Source organism: Chanodichthys erythropterus, chromosome 19, assembly GCF_024489055.1.
Source record: "Chanodichthys erythropterus isolate Z2021 chromosome 19, ASM2448905v1, whole genome shotgun sequence".
Lineage (NCBI taxonomy): Eukaryota > Metazoa > Chordata > Actinopteri > Cypriniformes > Xenocyprididae > Chanodichthys > Chanodichthys erythropterus.
The window spans coordinates 8,067,062-8,093,302 of NC_090239.1; the positions used below are offsets into that span (position 1 = coordinate 8,067,062).

The 26,241-nt window shown below is 37.4% G+C and overlaps 1 protein-coding gene across 1 annotated transcript in view; it reads right to left on the reverse strand.

Annotated features, from left to right (window-relative positions):
* Positions 1-4,861: 4,861 nt before the first annotated feature.
* Positions 4,862-26,241, reverse strand: part of cox10 (cytochrome c oxidase assembly factor heme A:farnesyltransferase COX10) — a 40,033-nt gene continuing 18,653 nt past the window's right edge. The window contains exons 5-7 of the mRNA XM_067369310.1: positions 16,121-16,191; positions 8,725-8,957; positions 4,862-6,173 (exon numbers count right to left, since the gene is read on the reverse strand). Of these exons, the coding sequence (XP_067225411.1) occupies positions 5,749-6,173; positions 8,725-8,957; positions 16,121-16,191 (729 nt within the window). The 3' untranslated portion in view covers positions 4,862-5,748. The remainder of the gene's footprint in view (positions 6,174-8,724; positions 8,958-16,120; positions 16,192-26,241) is intronic.

Sequence of the window (26,241 nt, forward strand, 5' to 3'; positions counted from 1 at the left end):
GTAGACAAGACACTTGGTCGCGAGCCGATTAAACGCTCTTATTGGATAGAGAAACATTAGTCTGGAATCCTTTTATTCCCGTTTTTTGGGAGTTTCCAAAGTGTTACAAATTTTACGCAACTGAACGGTTTAGAAAGGAACCAGGATTAGAAGAAAAAAAAAAGACCTACAACGTTTTCGTAGCCTACAAACTAAGCCTGCATGTATTTGATAAATTTAGCATTGTTCTATATATACTGTATATTTAATTTAATATATTTAAAATACACAAATATATAGTGTACCTATGTGTGGGGGCGCACTGATCACTAAATAAAAATACGGTATAGAAACAATTTTCAGTGAATAAAACCTTATAGACTCGACATAGTATTTTCTTGCAAATACTCCAATAATCTTTGTTTAACTTTTTATTTATTTATTTTACAATGTAGGCCTACTTCTTATCTAGCCTACTCAAATTTGATAATAACTAATTCATCAATTTAAAATGATTATTATTCAACTGGATCAAACAAACGTAAAATGAACAATTTTTAAAAATGTTTTTAATAGTTCTACGTTCATTTAGCTTTAAAAAAAAAAACAAAAAAACAAAGCATCCCGATGAATATTCAAACGACTTCCACATGTGCAATGCAACAAGAAAATCTGCTAAATTTAATCGCAGTAATGGGAATCAGAAGTTTAATATATTATCATTTTAAATGTGTATCTGCAGAGAAATGTGAACTGATTCAAGTCCCCAAAAAAGTAACGTCCCCCCAACCCCCCACCCCCCCAAATGTCTTCATTCTAAAGAACGCTTTCGAATTTTGCAAAAAAAAAAGGCAAACTTTTTAGCGTTTGTGATGAAATTTTAAATTAAATCAAATAAACTTACTAAAACTTTATTAAACTAATCAAATAATTATTTTATCATCATTATTTTATGTAATATGCATTTACATTGTCTTTTGTAAGAACATGTTAAAGTAAGGGGTTCAATAAATAAAATAAAATAAACTTTAACCCATATTTAAATAATGCTGGACGTTGTGCTTCCCTGCAGTAGTCTATATATTTTGCAGTCATGCTGTTAATGGATATGTCCGTTTTTGAGACGTTTTGAATAACAAAACAAGCGCCGCTTCAGTTCGCTATTAACCAGGTTTGTAAACATGCAGCTTGTTATTTACACTCCCTCAAAAGAGAAGAAGAGTGTTATACTATACAACGCAGCACTTTCCGCGTTTCCACGCCATCTGACATTACTTTTTCCCAGTTGTTCATGATTACTGTATACAATTTCTAGCGGACTAAATATTTCGAACATAACTAGAAAGATTTATAATTGATTACAGAACATTCCTATGGAGTTTTTGAGGATTGGAAATCAGAGTTTAAAAATGTCCTTGCAGGTTTTACAATATCTTGGGAACCCAGCGTGTGTGTGTATATATATATATATATATATATATATATGCAGAGAGAGAGAGAGAATCTTGAGAGAGAACACAAAGATGCTTAATTATATAGATTTTATAAATAGTATATAATGTCATATGCATTTTGTGTTATTCCTGAATGTTCAGAAAGTATTTCTGACTCTAAACAATTACAGATGTCAGCAATTTTGTGTTTGAGGCAAAATTGTGTTTGAGGCATCTATTTGAATCAAACAAGTTTTGAGCGATGAATTAGGCCCTGCATGGACAAAAGTTGAGGGGGGGAAAAAATGCATTTGTCAGTATATTCTTAGTAAAAAGAACACAGGGTCAGAAAAATAAATAAAGTCTAGACCTTTTTCTCAACAACGAATTACCACTGAACGGTGCCAACAAAACTGGAAAAAGTCTGGAAAATTCTGCTTTTTACATTCGATTTTATGTCTCCAAAAATTCCTGAAGCTCCAACAGAAGGGCACGCCGCTTGCAATGTCAAGGTCATCAACCGACAAAATGCATACATGAATGTAATGTAAATGTATATCAGATGAAACAAGACAAAATTACCTAAGTTGAAGAAGTTAAACTGATATTGAATAATAATAATTTTTTGAAATCAGCATTCTTTCAACATCACTATTGACTCTAGCACAGACCTCAAGACTCTTCTGTCGCCTTTCACAAATATAACGTACGAACTAGACCACGTTTCTGAGATTGATGTCACTGTGGGTTCGAGACCGAGTGACTCCCTTAAGACAAATATATCTGTGCAAGTTTAAAGAAGCTTAGGGAATATTTTGCCCAAGAAACATGACTGATTTCAAGCAAGTGGCGAGTAGGTATAAATCAATTTCAAAAGCCTTTCACTATACTGTTTTTCTTGCACACTTCGTGCCAGGAATACTTGATGCACTGCTGCCCAACGTCTGCCAAAAATGTTTGTCATTCTGCCTAACATGCTTAAACGGCAGTTAAAGAGTATTTTAGAAAAATACTGTTTATAGCTGTCACTCAAGAGTTGAGAGTTCAGAAAGACACAATTTTAAACTTTCATTTCATAAACTAAACCATATATCTCCTTTAACAACTCAAAATTAAATCATCCCGCATTTCAGTGTAAGATTTCAAAGCATTTTGTTGCCTGTAAATGAAAAGAGAGGAGAAATCCACCTGTTGCTGTTGTAACAAATGAAGGTCTGGGAGGCTGTTAAATCTGTAATGAGAATCCAAGCTGGATGAGAAAAACCACAGAGAGCCAAAGATCATTATGGGAAATGTGCTCACCTCCTCAGGGTTCACAGAGCTCATAATGAATGAACGCACTGTGAGAAACTCTCTCCGTGACACTCGGAGTCAAACAATATTTTTCTTGAGAAGAGGATTACTCCATTTATGATGCATTCGTCAAGCCTGGCCTGATAGAGGAGGAAATAAAGCATTTAAACAGGAAAATTAAACAACTTTCATATGTAATATTTACAAGCTAATGCAAATGACCACAGCGATACCCTATAAAAGCGTGCAGGCCGTCTATCCCGATACTGGATAGTCTGTGGACTTCGTCCCACACAGGGTGTCCGCCACGACAACCCTATAGAGCGGAAGCTGTAAAATCATGGTGGGAGAGTCCATGGACCCCAGGAGGGCTGGAGCTGCCATTTAATCTATTGACATGTTGGGAACAGCTGTTTCACTCCCTTTTTCTGCCCCCTCCATCCCTCCACTGCCTCTGATGTGAAACGCACTGGCCGCATCCAGACCAGATCTTTACGAGGGGAGGAATGCCTCGCCCTGCCGCCCTGACTAAATCTCAGCATACAGTATATGTGGGCATCTAATGGAGGTGCTGAGAGAAGTGGAATCATAGAGGACAACTGGGAAAGAAACAGCGGAGTAGTATCGAGTGTTGCAGCCGGACAGGTGCAGAGGTCGATGCTTAGGAGATTATATAGGCTGATATCTTAGCCAAATGTGTCCGGAGCAGCCAGCCATTGTTTCCAGGCCTGTCTGGAGATGCAGTGGGATTCTTCTAATTCAACTTAGCCATTGTATGGTGAACTAAAGTCAGCAGAATACCTGTCAAGATATAAAATACAAATATTATTGACATAGCAAATACTTATACAACAAACGTTGGGGGTCGGCGAGATTTTTTTTCTTTTGAGACGAAACTTTTTCTTTTTACATAAAATTTATATATACGATATAAATGTATATATTCAAATAAATATATATATTTTTTACTTTCTATTCATCAAAGAACCCTGAATAAATTATCATGGTTTTGACAAAAAACATTAAGCAGCACAACTGTTTTCAACAATGAAAAGAAAAGTCTGATTTCTGAAGGATCATGTGACACTGAAGATTGGAGTGATGGAATAAGTTACATTTAAAAATGTGTTAAAATAGAAAAGTTATTTTAAATTGTAACAATATTTCAGAACATTATTGATTTACTGTATTTTGGATGAAAGAAATGCAGCTTTGGTGAGCATAAGAAATCTTTTCAAATCAAAAACCTTTGAATAGTAATACATATATATTATATAAAATAATTTATTTTATATAATCCCTGATCATGATCATGCATAACATTATGAGCACTGACAGGTGAAGTGAATAACACTCATTATCTCTTCATCACGGCACCTGTTAGTGTGTGGGATATACTAGGCAGCAAGTGAACATTTTGTCCTCAAATTTGATGTGTTAGAAGCAGGAAAAATGGGCAAGCGTAAGGATTTGAGCGAGTCTGACAAGGGCCAAATTGTGATGGCTAGACGACTGGGTCAGAGCATCTCCAAAACTGCAGCTCTTGTGGGGTGTTCCCGGTCTGCAGTGGTCAGTATCTATCAAAAGTGGTGCAAGGAAGGAACAGTGGTAAACCGCCGACAGGGTCATGAGCGGCCAAGGCTCGTGGGGAGCGAAGGCTGGGCTACTGTAGCTCAAATTTCTCAAGAAGTTAATGCTGGTTCTGATAGAAAGGTGTCAAAATACACAGTGCATCGCTGTTTGTTGCGTATAGGGGTTCTGTAGAGCTGCAGACCAGTCAGGGTGCCCGTGCTGACCCCTGTCCACCACCGAAAGCGCCAACAGTGGGCACGTGAGCATCAGAACTGGACCTCGGAGCAATGGAAGAAGGTGGCCTGGTCTGATGAATCACGTTTCCTTTTACGTGTACGTGTGCATCTTTTACCTGGGGAACACATAGCACCAGGATGCACTATGGGAAGAAGGCAAGCCGGCGGAGGCAGTGTGACTATTTGGGCAATGTTGTGCTGGGAAACCTTGATCGGTGTGTATATATAAATAAATAAATAAATAAAAGGAGAAAGTAAATGTAAAAGTGCTTCTACTGGCAGCATAGTGACATTACAGTATATTGCATTTCAATGATTTCAATCAAAACTCAAACACAAGCTTGATCACAGCACATTTTATTAATAAGAACTTTCATTTCTTTTTGTGTCTTACACAAGTCATTGGTACAGTGAGATCAGATGTGGCTAAAATGTGAAGGCGTAACAATGTACAGTAGTAACAAAATGCAAGGCTGCAGTCAAAGATATTCTGCACGGTTACATTCCGTAATGAATCAACAGTTATTCAGTTCTGGGAGCTCAACTGAGTTGACGGAGTTTATTTGACTAGTTCTGAAACAATAAAGGATCTTTGATGGAGCTGATACCCAAGAGCTCTCTAAAACGATCAGCCTTTCAACATCTAAACTCAGACTCAGATGAACAGTTTTATGTAGAATAAAGACTTCTGGGCTAGCAAGGACTCAGTGGTTTTTAGCAAGTCATTTAGCAAGTAATCAGATGAGGCAAAACTTGGAAATGATTTGCTAGGTGCATTAAGACAAACCGTTCTCCATTATCCGCATCGACCCAAAATATCCACAGTAATGGCGACGTTAATTGCAAATTCTTGGCGAAATGTATTTGTGGTTCTTTAATTTCCCTTATCCATTTTGCACATAGACACAAATCAGTCTACAGAAATTTACAGTTTATGAGTGTACAGACAACAGGGGGGCTGCGTCAAATAAATATACGTATTTACACACACATAACATTGATTTGCGTCCAAGTTACCTGAGTGACTTCAGGGATTTTTAAATCACTGCTGCGCATTTACACGTACATCAATGTTATTTTTCCCTGAAGGAAACTTTTATAACAATGGAAAGAGGCTGTGACTTCCCTCTCCAAGATACACAACTTTTGGTGTCTTTTAGCACCAAGATAATTAATTTTGGGGGCTGACAGCAACTTTCTAGTCAGTATGAATATGGCAGAGGATTGCATTTGCTCTACAGAGGCAGAGACGGCGTGCTGGGAGCTACAGCTGCCTCGTCCTGCGACACGCGGCTCTTCTTGCAGGTGAGGGCCAGCAGCAGCAGCATGGGCAGGTGCCAAAGACTACAGAAAAACAGCTTGCGGGCGTTCTGCCTGTCGCCATGGCGATAGAACCTGAAGGCCAGGAAGCTGATGTAAAGGTTAATCGGCAGGGAGACTAAAGGGAACGTCCATGTGGTGACGTCCAGCACGGGGCCTAATGCTGAGAGGCCAATCAGGCCTACGCTGTGGCGGAGGGCCACGCGTTTACAAAGGCTGGGATGGGTGACGGACATCATTCGGTACCCGCCACGCGAGTAGTCCTCTCTCAGGTTCCAGCTCAATGCATTAAAATGAGGAAACTGCCAAGAGAACAGGAAACCTCCCAGTAAGAGTGCTCCTGGAGAGACAGAGAGAGGAAGAGAAATAGTGAATAAACAAACAAGATCATCCAGATAATTTAAAACACCATTGGTGGAGGAAGTGCATGTGTGAAAGCAGGAAATGAGAGTGCGTGGAGAGACTACACAAGTCAAAGAACGACAGAACTCTCCGTTCTATCAATGAAAAGACTTGAGTTCCTTCACATCCTACTATGGAGGAAACAAACACCACCTGCATTCAGAACCTGGCAGAGTGGAAAGGTGACACCGCACAAACAGCGGCCCGTGCAGAGGCAGTGAAGCATGACACGTAGGGCTGCCTTTGTGTGTGTGTGATCTTAGAAAACACACTTGTAGCTAAATCCTCTGGGAAACACAGCGCAGGGCCGCATGACAGAGACCTCAAACACTTGGGTCATCTTTTTAAGCTCTGTGTGTTTTTGAACGTTCTCGAACCTGGGGATTTTAAGGAAGAAACTGGTCAAGAAAACCTGACAAATTGCTTTGAGTAAACAGGAATGACACCAGAGACTCCAAATATGAGACTGGTGTGTGGTTGAGGGGTAGTTTTGTACTTAATGTAATTTTGACAATGTTAAAGTACCTTTTCCAATTCAGTTTATGCTGCATAAATTACAATAAATAAATAAATAAATATGCAGCTATTCACGCTATAACTTTGAGTTTAAAAAAGTTAAAGACTATTCACACAGTAGGGCCCTATTTCCGTGATGCAATAAATGGGGACAGAATCACAAAATCCTGTCATAAAAATGTATTGTATAACTCAGAATGTCACAGAATTGGACAAAATGTGGATGAATAAATCAAATGCAGGGCTGCACAATTAATCATTATTAAAATCAGACACACAGAAAATCAAAGGTCTTCACTACAACCTGCCAAAATAAAAGTTTGATCCTTATGAAATTATGCCAGAAAATACTATTGTACAGTAGAATATACTTCTCCAAACTAATAATAATAATAATAATAATAATAATACAGTTTATTAAAACATGTTTTGAGAAATATCACACAAGATCCTATATTTTTGAACTATATTATTGTTAAAATTTTAATCAATTATTGAATTGGTGATGTTTCATGAATTCAATTGATCAGACATCCTTTTTTATTTGATTATTAAAATTTCATTAAACTATTAAAACATAATCCAGAAAAATTAAAATGAAAAATACATAATTTGGGAAAAATAAAATGGATTTCATAGAGCCCTAATACAGTCAAGATGGTTGACAAGTTCTCTAGTTGATCAATGAGGTCAACTAGTCCCTCTTTAACACTACCACTAAATATATTAAAATATATTAAACAGAGGCGTAGTTTGTGGGGGGGATGGGGGGACCCCCCAATATTCAAAGCCATCAGTTACAACCCCCCCCAATACAATACAACCATACCAATGTCCAACCCCCCCAAAGTTGAAACCAAATCTACGCCCTTGATATTAAAGATAATTTCTCAGAGAGACAGTTCTAATAAATAAACCAAAATATTAAATAAATAAAATATTGAAAGAAGTCATAGTTGTTTCATTCCAATTCATGTTGCAGCTTCACCCTAGATGGGGTCAGGACAATATTTAAGTTTGTACATTCTAATATACACAGGCTTGAAAAGGTCACTGAAACGGTACTACTACAAGAGATGCAGAGTTCTCAAAACTATGCATACAAACACTTCAGACGTTCGCTCCTGAGAAAACAGATCTCACGGTTGCCACAACAGCATACTTTTAATAGTTTGCAAAACAGGCCAAAGACCCCCTGCTGTCTTCCACAAACACTTGATCCAAGCGCTAGACGTATTTGGAGAAAAAAAACACAGGATGCTGGATGTATATGTAACTACAACACTCTTAAGTGGACAGGGACCTTGGGTCTGGGAGAGAAGTCAGTAAAAGTCAGAAGTGCCCTCTGGAACATGAAGTTTCACTACTCTGGAATGGCTACACAACCCCGAACTGTATTAGCACTGAAACTATCACAAGAAAAGCGTTTAAGACCAAGGACACATCTCAATGTGAGCCTGATAATAAGTTCCTGTTGAAACACTAACATGTGGCAATAGAGAAGATATCAAATGATAGGGTATACAATAACACTCACAATATCGTCCATGCCCAGAGTGCCATAAAGGTCAAAAAAGGTCTATGAGAATCAGTGAATGTTAAGCTTAAATGAATAGTTCAGCCAAAAAATAGTTTTTTTTGATAACAGTTAAGAGAAGAAAATTATCCGACCACATAATGGTGCACCTGATTAACCGCTCTCTCTCCAAATGAATATAAAACAGTATATTGACCCGCATCCTATTTTTTATCATGTGCCGTGCACATTTGTGCACACAAATGAACCGGGGTTCGATAGAATCAAATTGAGTGTGAAACCAAACCTATTCCTTTTAAGTAGTCTTAGGGGGGACTATTTATTCAGTTTAAATAGTCTCCCCTAAGACTATTTAAACAGAAGTATATTTGCTTAATCCAAGTCATTCCAGCAGGAATTGCAGTCACTACTGTATGCGTGTAAGAGGATTTTGTACCTAGATCAAGAGAGCCGGTGGCTGCTGTCCAGCCCATTACAGGTGGGATGGCGCCCACCACAGCACCCACCCAGGTGTTGGTGATGCTGAGGCGTTTCAGAGGAGTGTAGCAGCACGTGTACAGGAAGATGTTCAGGGCGCCCAGGAAGCCTGTCAGGGGATTCACGCCCAGGGTCAACAGTGTCACACCTGGGATCCCACACGCCAAGGCGAATGACACAGCATGCAGAGGGCTGAAAGAAAGAAATGGAGGACAAATTCAGAACAACCAAAATACAATTCCTACGTAGGGATTAAAGAGATCATACTTTTATTTTCCCTGAGGTCCACTTATACTATTAATGAAAGTTTGTGTGTGAAATACAGTCATAATTTATTTTTCAAAACCAAAACAATAGGCATTGTTTTCGCAAAACAGAATTTGATCTGAAGTGAAACAGGACATTCAACAAGTATGACACATAATTTGAGCCAGATTATAAAGTAAAATGAACAGCAAAACATGTTGACTGTAAAAATAGGAAGTCCTGTGTTGAAGGATTACTTCATGAAAATTTCCTGATAATTTACCATGTCATCCAAGATATTTATGTCTTTCTTTCTTCAGTCGAAAATAAATTAAGGTTTTTGAGGAAATGGGGTTAGTAAATTATCAGGAAATTTTCATTCTGAAGTGAACTAATCCTTTAATATTATCTGATGTCAGTAAGTTTTAATATAATTTGTTTTCATAGTACCCTTAACTTTTTTATTTCAAAAGATCAAGGAATGATTTAATTCCTTATGTATGACCCTTTAAAGTAAACTAGCAAGCACTGATGCAGTACACATACAAGAGTGGACTAAAAAAGAAGCAGGAATAAAGTGCATACAGTATATAACATCAGTTTGTGAGATAAACTTTAGTGTGGTTCTATGAGTCACATCAAAACAAAGGCTTGTGGGTCTCTGCTACAGATTAAACCTCTCCTGGCCACAGACGCTATTCTCTGTGCCCCATTGGACAACCACTTCCTCTAAGGTTTATTAAAAGCAGTCATTTCCAATCCTGCAGAGGCGTCTGGTTCAAATTCACAGCTAACTGCTCCATAAATTAGAGGAATATTGAGACAAAGACCAAAGCAGAGAGGAAAAGAGGGCAAATTTTCCGCCCAACAGCAGGAGATTCCATTTTAATGTTATTATCATTGTTATGGCTGTTTTATGTGGTGGAAGGGTTTTAAAATCTATATGAGTACCATAAGTTAACGGGTGAGATCAGTTGTTTGAGGGATAAGGCTGACTAATGTTAGGAGCAAAGCCACTGGCATTTCCTACATGAATAAAAAGTGCTATTCTAATGCACCATAATAAACTAGATATTTCAAGTTCGTTCATTATTGAATTTATCTAGTGTTACAAAGGTTTTATTCATGTGATGGGCCACTTAAAACAAAAGAATCCCAGACAAGGTCCAAATCATGACAACAATAACTGAGTCTAGAGTTGATTACTCAAACACAAACTGTGGTTATTTACTCGCCCTCATGCCGTTCCCAACTGTATCATTTCCTTTATTATGTGCAACAAGCATTTCAGTAAAAATGGGTAGTGCTTTCCGCAAAACACACCATTAAAGTTCCATAAAAGTGTGCCTGAATCATTACTGACAAACATGCTATGACAGAGGGGAAAATTTGAAGTTAATAAGTCAATTATGGTCCGTTCATCAAGCAAGCTATTGTATGGTTTCTGAAAACTTGGAATATAGCACATCAGTTTCAGTTTTGTTTTTGTTGCTTCACAGTCTGAATCACTTTCCATTTTCATTTTGTGGAAATAGTGCAAGCATTCAGCATAACTGCTTGTCAAAAGGAATTAAAAAAAAGTCACACGTCATGAGGATGAGTAAAATGATTTTCAGAACTGACATTTTGAGTGAACTTGTGTGTCGCTACGGTCAAAAGTTTTTGAACTTTTAAATGTTTTTAAAAGAAGTCTCTTCTGCTCACCAAGGCTTCTTTTATTTGATCCAAAATACAGCAAAAACAGTAATATTGTTTTCTGTTTTAAAATGCAATTTGTGTTGGCAAAGCTGAATTTTCAGCATCATTACTCCAGTCTTCAGTGTCACATGATCCTTCAGAAATCATTCTAATATGCTGATTTGCTGCTCAAAAAACTTTATTATCAATGTTAAAAACAGTTGTGTTCTTTTGAACTTTCTATTCAAAAAATAATCCTGAAAAAAAAAATTGTACTTAACTGTTTTCAACAGAATGTCATTCTCAAGATCGATAAATATACAGATATACAGATCTATAAATACAGATGGAAAAAAGCCTTCTGATAAATAATTTAAAAAATATACAAAAACTCCACACAGCGATCTTGAGAATCACAGCTGTGAGATTCTGCTTTTCTTTCTCTCATGCACATCTCTGCTTTCAGGCTGACATCATAAGTATGTGACAGTCACAAGCACGCAAACATCAAAGAGGACAGTGTCATCTCAAGTCCGTGTAATAACATACTGAGAGACGTATGAGTGGATGTGTGGGCATAAACAGGTTGCGCTAGGACACGTCTAATGCATGTAATGACACGTTTTGGTAGGTCATTCTACTATTGGCATGCTGTGCATTTGTGTTCAGGTCTAGAGTGTCTACAAGGGTGTCAGGTGAAGATAAGTAGTTATGATAAACAAAAGATAAATTCCTCCTGTCACTGACAGTCATTCTGAATTTGTGACATATGGTAAACATTCAGGAAAGCAATTTCATTGTTGGAGTAACAGAAAAATAGTGCATTTGATGCATGTCAAATCACATTCATCTACTTTCATAAAAATGCCGCTCTTTAATCCACCTGCATAGACCTCCTACAGCGCAGCTGAATTAGTGCTGTGCTACTGCGAGGTTAAATCGCACAGCAATTAAGCAGCTCTGGGGGCATGTTTCCAGAAGTTTGAAATAGAGCACCATTTATCTGCTCACCTCTTTATCTTCTGCTCCAAAACGGTTTTAGAAAACGAGCCTGGATTTAAGTTGAGGAATGTTGTGTTTGAAAGGGAGTCAATTGCACAGCTTTACGTTTTCCAAACCAAGATAATGCATGACATAACAATAGCCTGCAAACATAGATCACACAAGAACAGCTTAAAGGGCATATTGCAGGTTTAAAAAAAAAAAAAAAAAAAATCGAGATGAATATGTAACCTTGTACGAAAATACCATATGAAAAGGTACTGCAGGATTTAAAAATGTTTTGCAGGACATAAGGGCACAAATTTAGTAGATAAAGTGACGGTCTCTGATAAAAACTTTTTTTTTCAGCGTCGCGTCATTTTACGTCACGAGGGGGAGTTGTTCGCCGAGCTCGGTGCAGAGTAGGTTGGTATTCAGTAACAGCGGTCGTGTTTTCGGTAGTTTTTGTATATCAATTTATCATCGTCATGGTAAGTTATTGTGTTTGTCGAGGTTGCACAAACTTCAGCCTGTCAGGACATCGAGTCCAAAGGTTTACAAACAAGAAAAAGGACGCTGCTATCTTCCGTGCTGGGGTGTGTTTTGTGCAGGTGAAGATACTGGACTTCACTTCTGCATCTGCTTCGACAAACGCGTTCATTTTAGACCGGAGGATTATCATCCCAGCAATATGATGAGTTCAACATTGTAATACTACTGTAAATGATGATATTAAATGAATAAATTTACACACGTGATAAATACAAATTATGTTCACAAATGCATACTGTCTCACACTCACACAAAACAGTTTTGAATTATGTGCTGGTAATGTAACTCCAATTTCATTCATGCCATGTATGTACATTCAAGTCCACTCAACTACATACTCACAACGTCATATGAATCCTCACACTATCAGTGATCGGCACGGAATAAACTCATAACACATAATTAATAATAAAGGATAACATGAAACACACAGTAAAATTACTGTTTGTTCGGCCACCGGTGGGAGACATGATGGTCACGGAGATCCAACTCCGCACCGTAAGTCTTTATTTTTTTTCTTGCTAACTCCCAAAATCAGTCGTGATGAGAAACCGCTATATCACGTAACGTTAGTGTTGACGGATATTAGGCTAACGAGTGTGACAGGCTATGCCTGATCAAAGTTTATTAGTTTGTGTTATTAGTAATCAATACTCCTAGATGACCAATGCTAGCTTTGCTATTGCCTGATACATGATGATAATCTGTACAATATTGTGATCTGAGCTCAGTGTTACATATCATTAGCTAATGTGTATATCTATAAGCTAACACTGGTCTCCTGCTGTGTTCTCCACTGGTTCTCAATACAACTCAATTCGTCTCTTCTGCCATTATTCTGTCTAATCCTGGCCCGTCCCTGCTCTCTTGGCTGCATAGCAGGCTAATTATGGCTGTGGTTCATCATACGAGTATGAAAAAACATTTACAATTTCCTCAGCGTCCGAACTGTCATTGCAATCCATAGTTTTCCTATTGTTTATATTGAGAGCACTCCCTCCCATTACGTCACTTCCGATTTGGCATTTTTCAGATGTGGAAGTAAAACGCCAGACTCCAGAAGCCTCAGTAGCATATTTTAAAGAAAATGTAGTTCTACATTATTTTTCTATACAATGAATCAACACAATGATTTCTAGTCTTATTGTGCTTACTGTGATTTATTGGTACATAGATAATAAATGGCATCATAAGCTGGGCAACGTCGCTTATGATATCTTCGTCTGTGAGTGTGTGTTTGAGATGCACACACCACAATGGGATAAGCCGGGGTTTTGGTTTGGACTGTTTGGATTACTGCGACTGCTCGAGTCATTCCTTATACCCTCATGTCAACAGATCTGCCCCTTTTGTTGTTGGAAAGTGACCCTCGAGGGAGTGAGAGAGGGCAGGGGTCCCGTTCAGTTAAATTCCACTAACACACCCAATTAAAAAGAAGTAATGGCTGTCAAATGTGTGTTATCTTGCTCAAAAACGTGTGTAAAGATGCCTGAGATGGACACAGAATGCTTCATGATTGACTATTTTAAAGGGGTCCTTGATTATGATTTCAAATTTTTAACTTCAGTTAGTGTGTAATGTTGCTGTTTGAGCATAAACAACATCTGTAGTTACAATGCTCAAAGTTTAATGCTAAGGGAGATTTTTCTTTTACAGAAATTGCTTTTTAAGGACTACAACAACCGGCTGGTAGGGACTACAAATAAACTTCTTCCAGGGTTGGTGACATTACTAACCCCAAAATTTACATAAACCCTGCCCCCGGAAACACGCAACAAAGGGGGTGAGGCCATTTTGGGCTGCTTTAGAGAAGAGGAAGAGTTGTTGTAGTAGAGTGTTGTTGCCATGCCGTCATTTTACGCCGGACTGCTTCACAAACGAGGGTCAATTCAATGCTGGATTTGCACAAAGGATTAACATGATGGCACATGCTAGTCGATGAGTTGAATCAACTCCACAGCAACTACATAAATTTATCCACTAATTTATAACTATTCAGAAACATCCAGTTGCATTCTAAAAGTTGTAACTTCTTCCTGTGTCTCTCCATCAGTGTCCGACTTCGATTTGAACAATGTAAGGCTGAATACATTACTGACAATCATCAATTTGGCTGCGTGAGATTCTCCATCTTTGTAGTTGTTGAGCAACCGAAGCAGGAGCTGTTAAAGCTCTGCTCTCTTCTGGAAAGCAGGCCGGGTGGGAGCAGCAGCTCATTTGCATTTAAAGGGACACACAAAAACAGCATGTTTTTGCTCACACCCAAATAGGGTCAAAGCTATAATAAATGATCTGTGGGGTATTTTGAGCTGAAACTTCACGGACACATTCTGGGGATACCAGAGACTTGTCAAAAGGTGCATTATAGGTCCCCTTTAATCAGAGCTATAGTGCAGCCATTACAGATGTTGCACTATGGGGCTATGCAGGTTCAAGTCCAGCCTACAAGATGCCCCATAGAGTGAGTCCTGCAGGGATGACATATTCATGTATGCAAAACCCTGGAAACAAGTTAGCATTTTAGCACTACTGGTTCCATTTTCAATGAGTCAACATGTTTTTTTGTTTTTTGTTTTTTATTTTTTAATAGGTTTTTGGTTAAATGCCTGAAAAATGATCTGAGGTGAACACAAGCTCAAGATATTTTCAAGTTTTATTCTACAACATAAAATACATCAGTGATGCCCTCTTGTGATTTTACAATATATGATTTTATAATATATAAGAATATATAATGATTGACTTGTCTTTATAAAGGTGGTTACTAACAAGTGGCAAAATGGCACTACAGAGGTTAATAAATGGTCACCACAGACATTTAATATTACTATGCCAAACAGGTAAACTCACTAGTCACTGATCACTAGTCCGCTTTCATATCCTCATTTATAATCACGCTCTTGCAACGTATTCTAACTCAATCTTTCAGGAAAAATGATTTCAATTAAAGACTCAAAGAGTTGTCGGAAACTTAATGGTGGTACCAAAGTCATGCAACCGTGGTGTAGTTCATTTATAGCCTACATTTAGTTTTTTAACTTCTGTTGATTGTATTTAGGCTTCAAAATTCATAAAATGTGTGTTCATATATAAAAATTATCATGATGAAGAAAACATGTAAGAATCAAACTTTTGTTAGTCACGGAGCTTATTTTCTAAAATAATCCAAAAGCCAATGAAAAAAATCTTATAGGGTTTCTGTCAAAGGAACCAGGGCGATGCTAATCTCCGAATTGGCCTACAAAAATGTAATCAGTGCAGCACTCTATTCATTGTCTTTTAGCCTAATAATATCAATCAGTCTAATGAAGAAAAAAAAAACAACTTCTCTGAAACAGTTTAGCATGCTAGTCTAACAGCATGAAGAAGTTGCAACTGTAAATGCCTCCACTTTAAAGCACCCAAAGCTAAATGAAAAATAAATTAGTCAACCTCACTATACGATTAGTCTGTTGGTGGATGGATGACCATACTGGACCATCCTTTGTCAGCAGTGGAGTGAGACGGGAAGAACAGAAAGAGGCACACCTACACACACCTGGATCAGGTTACACAGGACAGGTGCGCAAGCGGCTGGCCAGCGCTACAGATATTAGACAATGGCGTATAGTTTCTGATACAGCAGGCTCAGCTATACACAAACACTGGGCTATGAGAACAATGTAGAGAGCAAATGACGTACATAATGAAAGCAAGGAAGCCACTTTATTCTGCAGTGGCTTTTTACACATATCTAGGATGTGTTTTAAAAATGAATAAGCTGCCTACCTAGACAACATTTTTGGAAAACACAAGCATTTTTGAATCTACATACAAAGCCTGAAAATGCAGTCTAGGTAGGATGCTCACTAATTTTTAAAACTGCCCAAGAGTGAGATATAAGTGTTGAAGGGTCTTACCTGATCTGTCCTCTGACGAGAGGTCTGTTTTTGGTACGATTCATGTTTGAGTCAAAGGGCACCTCGAAGTACTGTTGGGGGAAAAAAGGATGAAATTAATATATGAAAGATACATTAACGCATACATTTCCCTTTAACGCATACGAACAATCGTAAATGTAAATGTGCATATCGCTCTATTTTCCAATCCAGATCCTTTCCAGGCTAAATTAAACAGTTATTCTAACACGCCTTAGACAGAAGAAACAATATTTTTTGTATTTTTTTTTTTTTTTCCACATTAATATTTTTGTGATATTGTGAAATGTACTGGGGCATTATTACGAGACACACACACACACACACTTGATTATTTCTATTTGAAACCAAGTTCAGAATGACCTCAAATATAAATTACACAAAAAAAATGCAGTCCAATACAGAAGACAGAGAGAAAAAAAAGTAAAACATCACAATCTCTCAATCACATTACACTAAAGATACACAATATACAGATATATAGATATCAAATATTACATAGCGATAGTATTACACTTTTTTTTTTATTTTGGCAGAGAAAAACACTGTATACACTACCATTCAAAATTTCGGAATTATTTTTTTAAGTAACTTTCTTGCTCACAGAGGCTGCATTTATGTGATTAGAAACACAGTAAAATGGAAATATTGTGAAATAGTATTACAATTTAAAATAACTGTTTCCAGTTTTAATTGTTTTTAAATTGTAATTTATTCCTATGACGACAAAGCTGAATTTTCAGCATCATTACTCCTGTCTTTAGAGTCAAATGATCCTTCAGATCAGTCTAAATGCTGATTTGAAATATAACAGTAACAAAATAAAAGTCTTTAGTTTTTCATCAATTTTATTCAGCACCCTTGCTGAAAAAAAGTATTAATATCTTTAAAGAAAAATCTTACTGACCCCTAACTTTTGTAATGGAATGGTTTTGTGGGAAAAAAAAAAAAAAAAAAAAGAATTGAAAAAAAATAAAAAATAAATAAATCACATTCTCAATCACACTGCTGTAGTATCAGCACAGCCAATAGTTGTTTGCACTTTTCTCTTTGAAGCATATGAAAAACCTCAAACACATTTCTGAAAGAATTGCTCTGAAACATCTGCTCAAGATATCCAAACTCACGCATGAAATTCAAACCCTTAAATGGATCGATATGAACGCATGTGTTTGAGACAGAACGACAGAGGTTGCTTAGGTGCAACGGGGACGGTTAAGGTAAAAAAAAAAAAAAAATCGTGTTTTATGGCTTTCTGCTAGGGAGTCTGCACAAAACTCACCTCTGGGAATCTACAATGTGAGACTAAAACACAAACACATGGGGTGTTTAAACCCAGGAACCGGTTATTCAGTCTGTGAGAGACAGCACATGCACCTAATGAAGAAAACAGATAGCTTACTTTTCAACTGAAGAATTTCAGGATCCATTTCTTCTAAAATATGGCCCCCATAAAATAACTAATAAACAGATAATCCATTTCTCTTTTCCTCTCTTAATTTACTGTCCATTTGACATTGGAAAAGAGGCCACGCTTAAAAATGTTCTTGTGGTAGGTAATACATTTCACGCAGAATACATTTATATTTTGTTAGATACCTTAGAGGACAGGACTGTACCACTGTGGATGGACAACGGGGGGAAATACATATTATCTGTGACGGTGCGTGTCTGTTTGGCCTTTCTAAGCATCCCCTCGAGTTTAAAGAGGAACCCTGCTAGTGCTATTTGCAACAAATAATAACATCCATCTATTACATGATACTTCCCAGCAGGCATCTTAACATAAGGATAAGGACGAAAAAACAAAAGAACCTCATATTTTGACTAATGTACGACAAACAGACAGGTCAATAAAACATCTCAAGGAGGTAAAAAAACGAACTCGGTGACAAACGTGTCTAAAAGCCGTCATGGAAGATTGATGTTATTTCATTTTGTTTCAGCTATTTTTGGCAGCGTTTTCAAACTCGGACCAATGTCATCCAAAGTGATGAAGTAGCCTGATACAGTGCAGAGGAAGTTGAAGCCCAAAGTGTGTTGTATAAAGTTGAGTGGAGGGTCTGCTGAGTCTCAAATTTATTCTCTCGGCCGTTAGTGTTATTGCACTCGAGATGCCGGATGGGGAAGGGCACAGATGTGACCGTAGCCGAGGTCCCTGCAGTTTTAGGGCCGAGGTGTTAATTCTATTTCCTGGGTCAGGAAGTGCGTCAGATGGTCGCCACAGAGAGAACTGGAGCGAATTTCTGGTGCTGGGATAGTCTCCGAAGTATTAGCCGGACGCTAACACGATTGTTGCGGAGTTTATCTTGGCTACGACTGCACATTTTAGACCTGTGAGATTTCAAATGTCTTGTTAACCTGCAAAAGGACAAAGTTTACTTTAAAAGTCTCCCAATAGTCAGTATAAATGCGGACTGGGATTGAACACTAGCTTTGGAGCAATCATAAGAGTAAGCAAACCGACAAACCGTATTCCGCGACACTGAAAAAGCAACCAGGGTTTTGAGTGTTCAAGATGTTTTCGGTGCTTGTCAGAACCACTTAGTTCTGTGGAATTGACTTATTTCAGTCTATCTTTATACATTTTTTCCCCTCTCAGACTGGTACATCATGCATTTCAACACCCCAAGACCCCTGCCACTTCTGCTTCAGTACATTTACTGTTGGTGAAGATCACGCCTTTAAAAAAGGAAAGTGAGTACAAGTGTAAATGAATATGAAGTACGGGCTGTCACATCTCAATATCTAAGTTCCTGTATATATAAGACTATTTTATTGTTTCAGTAAAAACAGTAAAAGTGTGAATTATTATTATAATGTAAAATAAAATGACTTATGTAAAATGTATAATATATATAAAATATAATAATATATAAAATGTAAATTAGTCCTGTGATGCAAAGCTGAATTTTCAGCATCCTTACTCCGGTCTTCAGTGTCACATGATCCTTCAGAAATCATTCTAATATGTTGGTTTAGTGCTCAAGAAACAGTTCTTAGTTCTTATCAAAGTTGAAACAGTTTTGCTGCTTAATATTTTTATGAAAACCATGTTTTTTAGGACTCTTTGATGAATAGAAAGTTCAAAAGAACTGCATTTCTTCGAAACATTTTAAATAACTTTGCTGTATCTTTTGATCAATTTAATTTGCCCTTGTGAATAAGAGTATTATGTTTTTTTAATCCTACTGTCCTCAAACTTTTGATGGGCAGTGTATATTTGGGTAAAATTTAATTTAAAAAAATACATGCAAATTAAATTAATAAAAAATAACTATAAAATGTAAAAAACTTTTTAAAAAAGTAAAATAAATAAATAAAGTGAGTGAGAATTTGCAGTGTTGGTATAGAGCAGATAGACTGCCAGGGAAAGCGCCACCAATCAATTATTCTTTGGACAAGAAGGCCAAATGAGAGGGCAAAGAAGGGGATAAAAGAGGGAGGAAGGCAGAGGGCAGGGAACTAATTTTTTTTTGACTATGTGATCAGAGGCCTGACCATGGCAGAGGCTGCCAAATTCTGCTTCTAAATTCTGAAAATGGCATTTTAGTCCAATACGTTTTTGAGCGATAGGACAACCAAGTACAAAAATATTTCAGTATCATTTACAGTATTGACAGTATCACAGAAACCCTTATAGTGGTCTCATATCTTGATTCAAAATATAAGAGTACATTTTTTGCTGAATGCATAAGGTGTCCAAACTTTTCACTAGACCAAATCACTGCAAAGTGATATGTTACAGCAAGATTCCATTGCACTACGTGTGTGTATAAAGGAACCATTGCATTTAAGGGGTTAGTTCACCCAAAAATTACATTTTTGTCATTTCTGTACTCTCATGTCGTTCCAAACCCAAATCTTCGGAACTCAAATTATAGATATTTTTGATGAAATCCGAGTTTTTTTTTTAAATCTCCCATAGAAAGCAACGAAATGACAACATTCAAGGTCCAGAGAAGTAGTAAAGACATTGTTAAAATAGTCAACGTAAGCCTATGCAGTTGACGCAGTGCAGAGCTTCTGTGTTTGTCTCCAAACACCGGCTCATTATTGGCCGGATGTAAGTTCACTGCATCAACTGTGTAGGAGTCTGACAGAGAAGAGAAAAAATTGCTAAATACAGTTGTCATTTTTTGTTTTGCCGCACAAAAAGTGTTCTTGTCGCTTCATAATATTAAGTTTGAACCGCTGTAGTCATGTTTTAAACATGTCTTTACTACTTCTCTGGACCTTGAATGTGGTAATTTCGTTGCTTTCTATTTGAGAAAAAAATCTCTTGGATTTCATCAAAAATATCTTAATTTGTGTTCCAAAGATGAACGAAGGTCTTGTGGGTTTGTAAAAATATGAGGGTGAGTAATTAATGACAGAAATTTCATTTTTGGGTGAGCTAACCCTTTAATCCTCATTCCGTTCTTATCAACATCACAGAGTCTCAGTATATTTATAAAACTGCTACATCAGCACAAGAGTGATACTGCAGAGTTCACTGTACTCGCAGTGACAGGGCTCTGGGTTCACTCACAGTGAAAAGCGCTGTGACTGCAGCAGCAAGGCAGGACAAAATGACACGCACAGCAAACAAACGCTGCCTGGACTATGAGACCGTACTAACTAACGCTGATGAGAAACGTACTGCAACAGTGACAAGTGTTTACTGAAGGGAAGTGCATCCGAGGACAAACACACTTACATAAACATGCAAACAAACACACAAAATCCAGCCTAAATATTCTCACAGAGAGAAATGCATGTGCATGGAGCCCAAGTAAATACACATTTACAACACAGCTGCTGTATATGAGAAAGACGTCGGCGTTGATCAGTAGAAATTGGTCAAAGTAAACACCACCTGCTCAAACACCTAACTCAGCAACTTCAACTTTTTTCCTCCACCTTTGCAAACAAAAAGTACAATCCAGATTCTCAATCAGCGCTGTGTACATTGTAAGTACATGCATTCAAAGATAATTCCTCATGCTGTCAAAGTCCAGGTGCAGAACCAGAGTTCAGGAGTTGAAGAGGTAATAATCCATCGATTTAACAAAATTACCTGACAAATTTCTAAAGAACGGCAGCAGAAAACATCAGCTGCGAATTATCTCAAGAGCTTATGAAAGAGAAATTCCTCTTTAGTGACAGCGACCGCTGAATCACTGAGGTTCAAGTTCAACCTGAGCTTCGTGAATTTTGCCGGGGCCCTGCAGAAACTGTTCGCCAGACCACTATGCTCAGCCATGCAGTAATTATACAGAGTGCCTGCACTAAGATTATGCTTTAAAAAGGTGCAAGACTGGATCACAGTCTACTAAATTACAATTATAAACTGCATTTCCTTGTTTTTGTGAAATTCAGTGAAGGAGAGCAAAATTTGGTAGGCAAAAAGCATCATCTCCAACAGAAAAGACCTCTGAATTCTTCATTCATGATTACAATTATTCAACAGATCAGCTGCATGAGTTTAGTTCAGTCTTACCTTCCTGACACATCTCAAGAAATGATGTAAATGGATGAATCCTACAGGTTCACCCTGAATTTGCCAAGACAGACATGTTCCTGGATCAACATATTTGATCTGATGATTCTGGAACAATATTCCTGTCTGAAAATTTAGTCCTAATCCTATGCCCACCTTTAAACCTAACGCTACCCATAATTTATCCCTAAAATTAGTGAAATGATAGGTGAATAACACTGATGTAGAAGCACCTAACACTGGTTGTAAGCCTAAACTTGACAAACTGTAAACTTTCCCTCAAATCTGATTGGAATGTTGTTCAAGGATCAACAAAGATACAGATCCAGGAACGTTGTACTTGGTGAAATCACATTCACCAATCCTACAGACAGGGATGTTTATGTTGCTTTGGGGTCAACATATTTTTTTTCATTGTCAAGCATTTATTAGGCATAATTTTGTGTTAATCTATAGCAGGGAAAAGAATGCCTTCACTACAAACCTCTGAACAATTTCTTCACTACTCAAATTTGTATGAGGATCACATGAGGATTACTCAACCTCATGAGGATCACAAACATATATAAGAGGATCTCAATATGAGTGCAAAGCTAATGGAAACACATTTTGATAATCTTAAATTGTGTTTCACAACCAAATCAGGGCAAGGTCAACGGTTATAAATTAAAATTCATAGTTAAAATTAAGCTATACCAGGGTTTTGCATAGTTGAGCTATGATATTCATATTTGACATATTTGGCGTATACCAGTAAGATAATTATTTTATTTTGCAATGACTAATAAATGGCCAATAATTAAAATTATGTACTATTTTGTGTAAAAAAACAAACTATAAAATATACTAAAATAAAATAGTTTTAAATGCTTCAAGTGAATTTAGGCATCACAACAAATAGTATAATGACAAATTTGTTTAATTGTTAAATTGCATTTAACAGTGTTATTAAATTTTTTTTTTTTTAAAGAGTTAGATTATGTTAAAGGCAATATAAATTCAATATCCAATATGTTATATTGCATATTGTGGTATATTGTGCATCCCCATTTTGGGATAGAATGCACAGAAAAATCATTATACTAAAACAAACATTTATTAATAAAGTAAATATGACAAAAAAAAAAAAAAAAAAAAAATGTAATTTTAGTTTGAACCAAAAAGTAATTGAATGCACGCATCCTGATTGAATGAATTTGACAATCCTAGATTCAAATATCTGCAGTCTATTGAGTCTAGGCTCATCCTGAGCCCTATTTAATATCCCTACTCCCTGCCATCTCCACGCAAGAGCAAGGATGCAGGTCCTTCTCTTCCAGACTGGTATCCAAGCTGTGATCATTTGGCCTCTCCAGCTTGGAGCACTGCAAGGAACCTGGCAGTAAGTCAGCTGGCACAGCGACAGACTTGATTAATGGCCCGTGCAAAGCAGAGTTGAGTGCTAAACTGTCCACATGCTAATCAGCCAATTATGAATGTTCTGCTCTACACTAGCGCTGCCTCAGTGCAAATCAATGTATTTAGTTCTTTTGCCAGAGGGCAAAATAGGATAGGGAGGCTGGGAATGCTTAGGGATGAGGTCCTGAAGAAGAAATGATAAAATAGCATATGGAAATCTATGCAACATCAGTTTAATCGAACGATAAAGACTTGCATTTTGGTCATGTTAGCAACTCACACCCAAGAAAAGTGCCATGATCTGCACTGCAGCCCTTCTTTCTCCAAAGCATCTTGGTTTGGTTCCAGCACTACCATTCGCAGATGTTTTTGCAACGTTCGTTCCAGTTATTACAACAACATTAAAAGGTATTTCATGGTGATGACATAAGATGGATGAGCGCCGTCTATGTCGGTTGGGAGTTGGAGACGGAGGCTAAGCCGAGAATCTCCCGTGGGAATGATGAGCTAGTTCATCATCTTTGGCCCAGTGTCAGTTCACATAACCCAGAACATCACTAAGGTGAGCCCGTAGTTCGCTGTCGTGATCCCACACCACAGCGCCTCCTTCTGCGATGGGGCTTCAAGTTACAGAGAAAGAGCCTGAATAGCTGATGATACTGGTTGCGGTGAAATAAGACAACTGTGATGGATTGAAATTCAAACAATTTCATTATTGGTCTTGTATTTTGTGCTACAACAAAAACAACAAGACCTCCCTGAAAAAAAATGAGGCAATTATAAGTTAATCAAGTCATTTAAAACCAAGCCAAAACAAGCCTTTCTTCAAAAGATCTGGCACATAAGGAACAATCAAAATAATAACTGGCCTAAAAAAAGTTTAGGCAGCCTTTTTAAATTTGGTGATTTGAGCAATATTTGAGAGTTACGCCAAGTTCCTTGTTCATGATGTTAAATGAAGAAACTTCCCTGAAGTAACAGCCATGCATAGGCATGTTTATGAACAGAGATTTCTACTAAGAACCCTCATTTATCTTGACCCCAATAATCAAAGCACAATTTAAGTCTCTGGCAAACTAAACAAAGACACATTTGAGTCATACACTTATTTTTACTAAGAACGCAAAAATACTCAATGCGCCAAAAGGCCAGGTTTCGCTTTGATAGGGCCGGCTAGCCATACGTGTATTTTACCTGTGATACATTGGTTAAGATTAAATGTTGACATTCCCAGATTACCATTAAGACCATGAACTGTTTGTGCAACTGAGTCGTTTAATATCAGCATCTGTAAGGACGTCAAGTAAGCATGTGTTTATACAAGAACACATGAGTGTGTGTTTAGATTATATCTGGTGCCTCCAGCTGTGTGTGACAGCAGAAGGCACATGAGAAAAGCAGCCTCACAAATGCATGACCCTAAAATGCTTGCTTACTAAGTGTTTACATACAGACCTATAGTTTATGTCTTTATAGAGGTTGAACTCCATTTCCTACCGCCTCAATTCCATTGTGTTGAATTTGTCGCCATCAACAACCTGTGGCGAAAATGCACTTTTCCTCCAAACATTCTTGCCAACGGACGTCTAAGTTTACTTCTTGAGAGGCTGTCTCACTTCAGATGGACACGGTTTGCTTGAACTTTTAACATACCAAGTTGACAAAGATGTGACATAAGGCTAAACATTCTTCATTAAGCCATCTCAACAATGGACATCTGAAAGAAGTGGTTTTCTTATCAAAAATGTTCATGTCAGCACCCTCTCCCATCTACATGATCCATGAGGCAGGGATGTTAGATTTTGAGGAGGAGAGTTTTTGTGCAAGACAGATACAGGCATAACACGCAAGGCATACACACATTCCTAGTGCTATTTCACCTATAGAAACTCTTTTCAATGTCTAATCTGCCTGTTTTATTCTCTTTTCTTTATCAGCAGTTTGTGGTAAGCGCTTAGACATGTCTGGACATGGGTCATAAGATCTGTTTTCTCTGCTAAAACTGCATCTATCTTTGCGAAACCACAGGCTGCCGTGAACACCCAGACCCCAAACGGTGTTTGCATTCCATAATTAGGACTCTTTTTCACATCCCTACACTTCTGTCTGTCTGCAAAATTTAAAAAGGACACCAAGAAGGGAAGATGAAGGAAAGAGTTGATTGCAGACAAGAACAACTATTGATTAGAGTTGATTTAGAGTTTTAAACTTTTAAAATAATCTCTGGTGAAGGTATCTAATGAGGATGCACCGATATTAAAAATATGGTCAACACCAATAAAATGAAGACTTTAAAATGCAATCCTATTTTTTCTAAAAAAACAAACTAAAAAAAACAAACTATGATTAATCCTTTTAAATGCTAAAATGGTTTTAGGTTTAATTAAATAAAAAAAAATACATTATTCAAATAAATAAATAATAAATTAAAATAAAATTATATAAATATATATAATATATAAAATAAAATAAATAAATAAAAATTTGATTTATCAATATATCTGACCAATACATTGTGAATCACTAGTATCCAAGATATCCAGCACACTAGTCTCAAATTTACTAGTTACACTATAATTTGCTGGGATAAGATGACAGCTGAGCTGCTCAAGACTGCCATTCCAATCCTATTTAATGCATGTAGACACTGCAAGAAGACAAGAACATGTTGAAGACCAAATATTGAGAGAAGAACATATGTATTCTGTCAAAACCGGTCTGTAGCAAGGATATATATAAGAAACTGGAGGTTTTTACATGGATGATTGTCTGAAGGGCTCTAGCTCCAACATACTTGGATTTGATCGCCATCCTCTCCAGCATTAAAGTTGGTAATTACAAAGCAGACACTAATTGTGGTTTTTCAAACCCGTATGACAGGGTGCCGAGCAGCAGCATCCATGGAAACCAACCCTGTTATTACCCCGAAGGCTTCTGACAGATGGGGCATGGACTGAGTTAAAGATGCAAGTCTTGTTTTAATGGGGGCCTCAGATTAACCTCTGTATATAAAAAACAAAAACATGAAAAAGAAAAAGGGCGCTCATCTATTCGGACCAATTCTTAAACCATCAAGGCACCACTGGAGAAGCGTTTGAATTATTCATGCCTGAAAAACAGATGGAAGCAGGATGGTTTTGAAGAGCTTGACTACGTGCAAAGTTCCTGTCAACCTCTGTCTGCTCTCGCTTCATGCCTTCGGCCCTCAAGACCCTTTCCGCTC